Source organism: Podarcis muralis, chromosome 16 (genome assembly GCF_964188315.1).
Source record: "Podarcis muralis chromosome 16, rPodMur119.hap1.1, whole genome shotgun sequence".
Classification (NCBI taxonomy): domain Eukaryota; kingdom Metazoa; phylum Chordata; class Lepidosauria; order Squamata; family Lacertidae; genus Podarcis; species Podarcis muralis.
The window spans coordinates 6,516,524-6,524,213 of record NC_135670.1 but is presented as its reverse complement, the minus strand read 5'-3'; the positions used below and the strand labels follow the sequence as shown (position 1 = coordinate 6,524,213).

The window sequence follows — 7,690 nt, the reverse complement described above, 5'->3', positions numbered from 1 at the left end:
TGCAGGAGGAAATGAAGATCTGATAAGGACCTGGATGCTTCTCATTTCCCCAAATTGAACTGTGTTTTTCCAATAAGTGTCGGCTTACAAGAAAGAGATAATGACAGGGTTAGGAAGATAAAATTAAAAACACACCAAGTCCAGAATGAAACAGGCAGTTGGCAGCTCCACCCCACTCCCCAGCTCTCATGTTCTCTTACCCAGGGGCTATCTGAGCATTTAAGGTGTTATTAAAATCAAATTTGCTTTACTGCTGCAGAGAATGCTTATAGAGCGTGCTTGATCTTAGTGAACACAGCTCATGAAACCTTAGGGGCAACAATGAGGAAGGGGAATAACTCTCAGAGTGCCTCCAAAATAAAAATAAAAATCCTCATATGAATTCATCAGATTTTGGGAGTGATAATTACCCACAGGAAGCAATGGTGATAACGACAAACTTAGATGGTTTTAAAAGAGGATTGGACAAATTCAGGGAAGAGAAGGTGATCAATGGCTAAAAAAGGTAAAGGACCCCTGACAGTTAAGTCCAGTCGCAAATGACTCCGGGGTTGTGGCGCTCATCTCGCTTTACTGGCTTTACTGTTTGTCCACAGACAGTTTTTTCTGGGTCATGTGGCCAGCCTGACTAAGCTGCTTCTGGTGAAACCAGAGCAGCACACAGAAACGGCGTTTACCTTCCTGCCGGAGCGGTACCTATTTATCTACTTGCACTTCGTGTTTTAGAACTGCTAGGATGGCAGGAGCAGGGACCGAGCAACAGGAGCTCACCCCGTCGCGGGGATTCAAACCAGCAACCTTCCGATCGGCGAGCCCAATGCTCAGTGGTTTACACCACAGTGCCACCCGCATCCCTGATCAATTGTTACTATCCATTTAAATAGAAGACTGGAACGTTGCTGTTGGACTCATGTCCTGCTTGCAGGCATCTGGGTGGCCAGTGTGAGAACAGGACTAGATTAATCATTGGCATCAACCCTACAATCTCATGTCCAGCAGAAACAAAGGATGCTGCCTTCTACAGAGACAGACCACTGATATGTCTATCTCAACACAGTGCATGTTGAGAAAGAGAGCCTTATTTCAGCACTGGTCACTGGACAGCACCTTCTGCCACAATGGAAGGCAGAAAGCAAGCCGAGTGAGGGACTGGGCAAGCTACCTAGGGGAGACACACTCCTCCAGTGCCTCACTCCAGTGCCACCTGAGGAATACACCTCTCCCTCTCTCTGCCCAATGGTAGGACTGGCCCTGGAGCAGGGGGTTGGATATTCACTTCCTGATATGCATATCAATGCAACTGTTCTCCCTGCCCGCCCGCCCCCCAAAAAAGAAGAAGAAGAAGACAGTCATGATGATGCAACATTAAGCTTTATTCCAAAAGAGAGAAGCAGTGGAGGAACAGTATGAGATTGTTACGTACAATATACACCTAAAATGGCAATCGACAACATGCACAGGAAAAAATATGCAGGATGTGTGTGTCTTTCCCCACACCCACTCAAAGAGGTAGTTTGCAGTAGCATTGCCAACATTGTTGAGAAGGAAGGTGGTGACTTTTTAAAAACTTCTTTTAAAACTTTTGAATTAAAGGCGAGCAGATCAAGGAGAAACAGGATAAGAATGTAACCAGGCTTGATCATTCAGTGTTGCTGTATAGCTTCCTTCTTCCAGAGCTGAAAGGTGGAAAAGTCTGGTGAGCAGCATTTCTGAAATCTCAGAAGAACATGCTCAGAGTTGTAGTTCGGTGTCTTGTTTCTGTTTCCGTGTAAATCCGTTGCAAGTTTCATCATTTAACAAGGTCCACAATTGGAAGGAAGGCATTTCCTGCCATATCTTCTCCAGCCACCATAACCTCCATAACCTCCATAACCACCATAACCTCCATAACCTCCGTAGCCTCCATAACCTCCACAACCTCCATAGCCGCTATACCCTGAACCATATCCTAGCCTGCCGTATCCTCCATAGCCACCAGAATATCCCAGAGCTGGATAGGTACATGGTGAGATTTGGCCCACAGCAACAGGCTCAGAAGATGCAGACAGGATTGGTCCTGGGATGGACACGACAGAGGGAGGGGGCTGGATCACAACTTCTGACCCTGGGAGCTGACTGCTACAAGCTACGGAGCCATAACCACCACCGTAGCCAAACCCACCACCAAAGCCAGAGAGGGAGCCGGATCCATAGACTGGGACCAGACCACAAGACCCTGCGGATCCTGCACCACCATAGCAGGAGCCCACGCCACAAGGCACACTGCACACAGATCCACAGTGAGTCATCTTGATGTGTCGGGTGAAGATCTGGTGGGAAGAAGAAAATGCAACACAATATGAGTAAATTAGGAGTACATAACAAGAAGCAAGAAGCAGGAAGGAGCTGGAATTTCTTGCAAATTTGAAATCGGTGGAAGGAGATAATTTTTTTTGGAAAGGTCTGTAAGAGCACATATTTTGCATTCAGAAGACCTCAGTTTCATAAGGACAGCCTGCTGAATCAGGCCAAAGAGGGCCCATCTATTCCAGGATCCTGTTCCTCCAGTGACCAACTAGATGTCTCAATGGAAAGCTCACAAGAGGGACCTGAGCACTAGAGCATCTCCATTCCTGTGATTTCCAGCAACTAGTATTTAGAATCATTACTGTTTCTAACCATAGAAGCAGAGCAGAGCCATCATGGCTGGTAGCCCTCAATAGCCTTCTCCTCCATGCGTTTGTCCAATCATCCTTTTAAAGTACATTAAAGTTTTGGTACTAAGCATCTCCAGGCAAGATGATCTCGAGCAGCCTGATTGAGAAAGACCTTGTAGAGATCTGCTGCCTCTCATTTTAGTGCTAGATGGAGGAAGAGTTGTATCCGATACACATCCTACTCCTTTGCAATGAATGGACATGAGTAATTTAGGCTCATTGGATGATACTCAGTGCTTGTTCTACTCAGAAGAGACCCACTCAAATTAATGGTCATGGATAGGAGCATAGGAAGCTGCATTTTACCGGATCAGACCACTGGCACATTTAACTCAGTGCTGTCTACACTGACTGGCAGTGCTCCCCCCCCCATGAATTCAAACTGGAGACATTCCCCACCCTACCAATCTTGAAGGATTGACCTGGGACCTTCTGCATGTAAACCAGATGATCTACCACTGAGCTATGACCCTTCCTTTTTAGGTCCATTAATTGTAATTTGCCAACTACTGTAAGTAGAACTTAGTTGGTTACAACTCCAGTCATCTGATTCCAAGTGATATACCACAGTATGTAGACTATATAGATCAGCAGAAGCTTAGTAAAGGAAGAAATGTTTTGTACAATGGACACAATAACATTCAAAACTGCCATATGTTGGATCAGAACATTGGTCCATCCAGCTCACTGCTGTCTTGCAATGACAGCCCTACCTGGAGATGCAAGGAATTCAACTTGCGACTGAGCTACTGCCCTTCCCCTAAAAGTAAAGTGAGATACTAGTCCTCAACATTCCAAATAAAAAGGTGACTTTAAATAATATCATAGGAAGCTGCTGCATATGGCACCAGACAGCTGGTCCATCCAGCTCAGTATTGTTTTACATTGACAGGTAGTGACCCTACGGAGTTTCAGAGATGGTATACAGCAGGGAGTCACCTGGGACATTCCGAGCTAAATTCTCTTTCATGGACAATATGGGGAACATTAATGGGGAAAGGGAAGAAAAGAGAGTAAAACACAAACACAGAGCCTCATATATCAGAGCAGTTGCAATAAGAGGGCATCAGATCACACTCACCTGGTTCTCTGAGATGTAGAACGAAGCAAACAGTAGGCAGGAGAGCGATCTGCTGCTGGAAGTGTACTGAGTTGCAAGCCCTTTTATACAATTTCTTCTGGCAGTGTCTGGGGTGTGTGTACCACCCTCTCCTATGCACTTTGCCCTGATTAGATCTTGGAGGAGGGGGAAATATGCTGATGCATCATATTCCAAGTTGCTCTCAAGTTCTTTCACCTCCCTTTCATTCTTGCACCCATTAGACTATATCCCGTCCCATTGCATCAACAATGTTAACGCCCTGCTGTTTGGAGATGGGTCACTCTTGCATCAGCAGGGGAAAAACAACAGCAACCTAATACATAAAACCACTTTCATTCCAGTGCCAAGGACTGCATCCAATTCTCCAGGTAACTCCAGCATGAGAAGCTCACTGAACTTTTGAGATCGTCTGCTGTCACGTAGGCAAAGTTGCCAGTAAGCTCAGGATTACCGCCGAATGTTGCCTAAGGTGAAATCCGAAGAGGATTTTGGAGCACTCGCTCTGGTAAATGCACAACATATACAACACATTCCAAAGAAAGCTAAGAAGTTCTGGGGTTTATTTTTGTTTGTTTTGAAAAAAATGGGTGGCCAAATCTACCAAATATGGCTGGAATAATGATGTTTTGGGCAGTTCCCAGGAGAGGCATGTTTGAAAGGAATAGGGCAGGAGAATGCACAAACTGGTGTCAATAATAAAATTTGCTTTGAGCAGGAGGGCTTGGAGATCACATCCAGAAAAGGAGTGGTCTGGACAGCAAATAGTGGTTAAAGTGTTGGACTAAGACCTGGGAAAGTCCTGGGGTAAAATCCCCACTCAGCCATAAAGTAGGTGTCTTTGGGTCAATCACTGTCTCTCAGCCTAAATGAATGAATAGTTCCATCCCATTTAGGTATCGCTGGAACTTAATCATATATCCTTCTGTCTTGTTCCATCTCTTGGCATGCCACGCCATCCCATTGTACCAACTTTGTGAATGCTATTCACATAAAATACAAACTTTTCAGTACATTGAACCGTAGGGATGAGCACATCTCAGCAAACCCATTTTTCCAAAATTGAAATTCAGTTTCCCCCATTTGTACATCAGTGTGCAAATGTACATTCCTTGTGAAAATTCATCTGCACTTCGGTGCAAATTTCTCTCAGCATAAAGTTCTTTCTGGGCACTTTTGCAAAAGAAATTTCCTTCAGCTAATGCAGTATGCGTGCTGTTTTCATTATGGTATGCATTTTTCTGCACGCTTCACCCTAGCACATGCATTTCTGCACACACTGCTTGGCTAGAGAACTGCACTGCAAAATTCACAGATTTCCAAGGAGAGCTCATGTATTGCTTATGAACGTGTGAATTAGGTAGCTTCCCCTCCCATTGAGGCAGCTGGACGACCATTGTGATAACAGAATGCTGGACTAGATGGGTCTTCTAGGTTTGCCTTTCAGTGCAAAGCGACTTGAATTTCTGCCGTTTAGCCAGCACACCTCCCCTTGTGTTGCTCCCTAGGAACAGGTGCTCTAAAAGTCATCTATCTCTAATCCTGGAGGTTCTATTTAGCCATAGTGGTTAATAGGTAAAGGGACCCCTGACCATTAGGTCCAGTCATGACCGATTCTGGGGTTGCGACGCTCATCTCGCTTTATTAGCTGAGGGAGCCGGCATACAGCTTCCGGGTCATGTGGCCAGCATGACCAAGCTGCTTCTGGTGAACCAGAGCAGCGCACGGAAACACCGTTTACCTTCCCGCTGGAGCGGTACCTATTTATCTACTTGCACTTTGACGTGCTTTCGAACTGCTAGGTTGGCAGGAGCAGGGACCGAGCAATGGGAGCTCACCCCATCGCGGGGATTCGAACCGCCGACCTTCTGATCGGCAAGTCCTAGGCTCTGTGGTTTAACCCACAGCGCCACCCGCGTCCCTACTGCATGACACTAGTTTTCAATAAAATCATTACAATCCTCCTTTCTCTCAAATGTCTAATCTAAGTGGTAGGATCTACAGACACATCAAAGAAATAGAAGCATGGGGAGCAATAAATTTTCAGGGCTTCAGGTAAAGAACATTCCCAGCCCTACTTGAGATTTCGTGGATTGAACATGGTACCTTCTGCATGCAAAGCAGATGTCCTACCCCCCTAGTGGGCCCTTTTCTCTCTACTAGGCTTCAGACTGAGAGCACTGCCCTCACCCAGAGCTGGCTTCAGGAACAAATCAGAGCAATGGCAACTTCTACTGCCCTCACTCTGGAGAGCTACATGCCTTCCCTCCACAATGGGCTAGATCCAGGGGACCATTTACGTGTTGTTGGTGGAAGGAAAGAAAAGGCAATGACTTGATGTCACAGGCTGAGAAACAAAACAAGCTTATTTAGGCAGATAGAACAAATATCAAATTATGAGGAATGCCAAGTGATTAAAGCACCCCAGATGCCGACGCTGTTAATCATAAAGGGGATTTAAATTTCAAAACAATCATGCAAATAGATTTGAGAGGCCTTAATTTGAGAGGCGTTGCCGTTGATCAACAAGAGGGCGAATGGCTTCGGGGGAAAGAAACTGTTTTAATTGTACCTCTTTTTTGCATGTACAACAGTGATAAATATTTTTACAAGACTCGTTGCAAAGGCACCTGCCTGACACCTACCCTTTTGGGTGTAACTTCTCCTTTCATGAGCCGTTAAATGGAGGCACATTAAGATTGGAGCTACCTGGAGCTACCTGATACACAGACACACCTGCCCTCCCCCCCCCCCCGCCACCACAAGCATTTCATTGAAGCCAACATCATTTCTCATGCCCAGAGTTTCACCTGAGAAGCATGCTCCAAATGCCCTAGTCAAAAGTCATCTAGTCAGACCCCTGTAATATAGGAATCACAGGGTGTTTGCCTGGGATGGTGGAGATGTCTTCTGGAGGAACCTACTTAATTTGCACGTCTTTTAAAAAATGAACTTTATTTGTTTTATTTTTTAGAAAGTAAGAAAAAGAACCCCTGGGCAGTTAAGTCCAGTCAAAGGCGACTGGAGTTGCGGCACTCATCTCTCTTTCAGGCTGAGAGAGCCAGTGTTGGTCCACAGACAGTTTTCTGGGTCATGTGGCCAGCATGACTAAACCACTACAGGCAAACGGAGGACTGTGACAAGTGCCAGAGTGCACGGAAATGCTGTTTACCTTCCCACCGCAATGGTACCTATTTATCTGCTTGCACTGGTGTGCTTTCGAACTGCTAGGTTGGCAGGAGCTGGGACAGAGCAATGGGAGCTCACCCCGTCATGGGGATTTGAACCTTCCGATTGGCAAGCCCAAGAGGCTCAGTGGTTTAGACCACAGCACCACCCGCAAAGTAACAGCCAGTGAAATCATTAAGCATGCTGGAGAGCCAGTGTGGTGTAGAGGTTAGAGTTTCAGATCAGGACATGAGAGAAACCAGGGTTCAAATCCCCATTCAGCTCATGAAGCTCACATGGTGAACTTTAGACCAGTCTTTCAGCCTAACTTCCTTACAGGGTTGTTGAGGGGATTAAATGAGGAGGAGAGGTTTGCCATGATAATCATCGATCGTTTTTGATTCAAATTTTGCTGTCCGCAAAACAAAATCCTGGTATCACAACATTAATGTAATGCATCCCCCCCCCCCCCGCACTTTATGGCAAGAAGACAGTGGGAAGTTATCAAGATACTTAAAACTTTTTTCAGTTTCTCCTCCCATCCTGAGTTGTTACTCTGAAAGCAAGGAATATGAAACACAGGAAGACGCCCAGAGGGAGGTGACTGCAAGTGAGGATTTCCCTGGAACAAAAAACAAAGACCAAAGGAGAAGGAAGTGATGGTATTTCAACGTGTTTCACAAACACTCATCACTACTTCATTATTCATAAAGTAATGGGCTGTCAT

General features: G+C 45.6%; 1 protein-coding gene across 1 annotated transcript; it reads right to left on the bottom strand.

Moving 5' to 3' along the window:
• Positions 1 to 1,379: 1,379 nt before the first annotated feature.
• On the bottom strand, positions 1,380 to 3,845 carry LOC114587163 (uncharacterized). Its single transcript, XM_028711134.2, has 2 exons — positions 3,778 to 3,845; positions 1,380 to 2,309 (listed from the first exon to the last, which is right to left on the bottom strand). The coding sequence occupies exon 2, from the start codon at positions 2,286 to 2,288 to the stop codon at positions 1,794 to 1,796; it is 495 nt and encodes a 164-aa protein (XP_028566967.1). The 5' UTR covers positions 2,289 to 2,309; positions 3,778 to 3,845; the 3' UTR covers positions 1,380 to 1,793.
• Between the last annotated feature and the right edge of the window lie 3,845 nt (positions 3,846 to 7,690).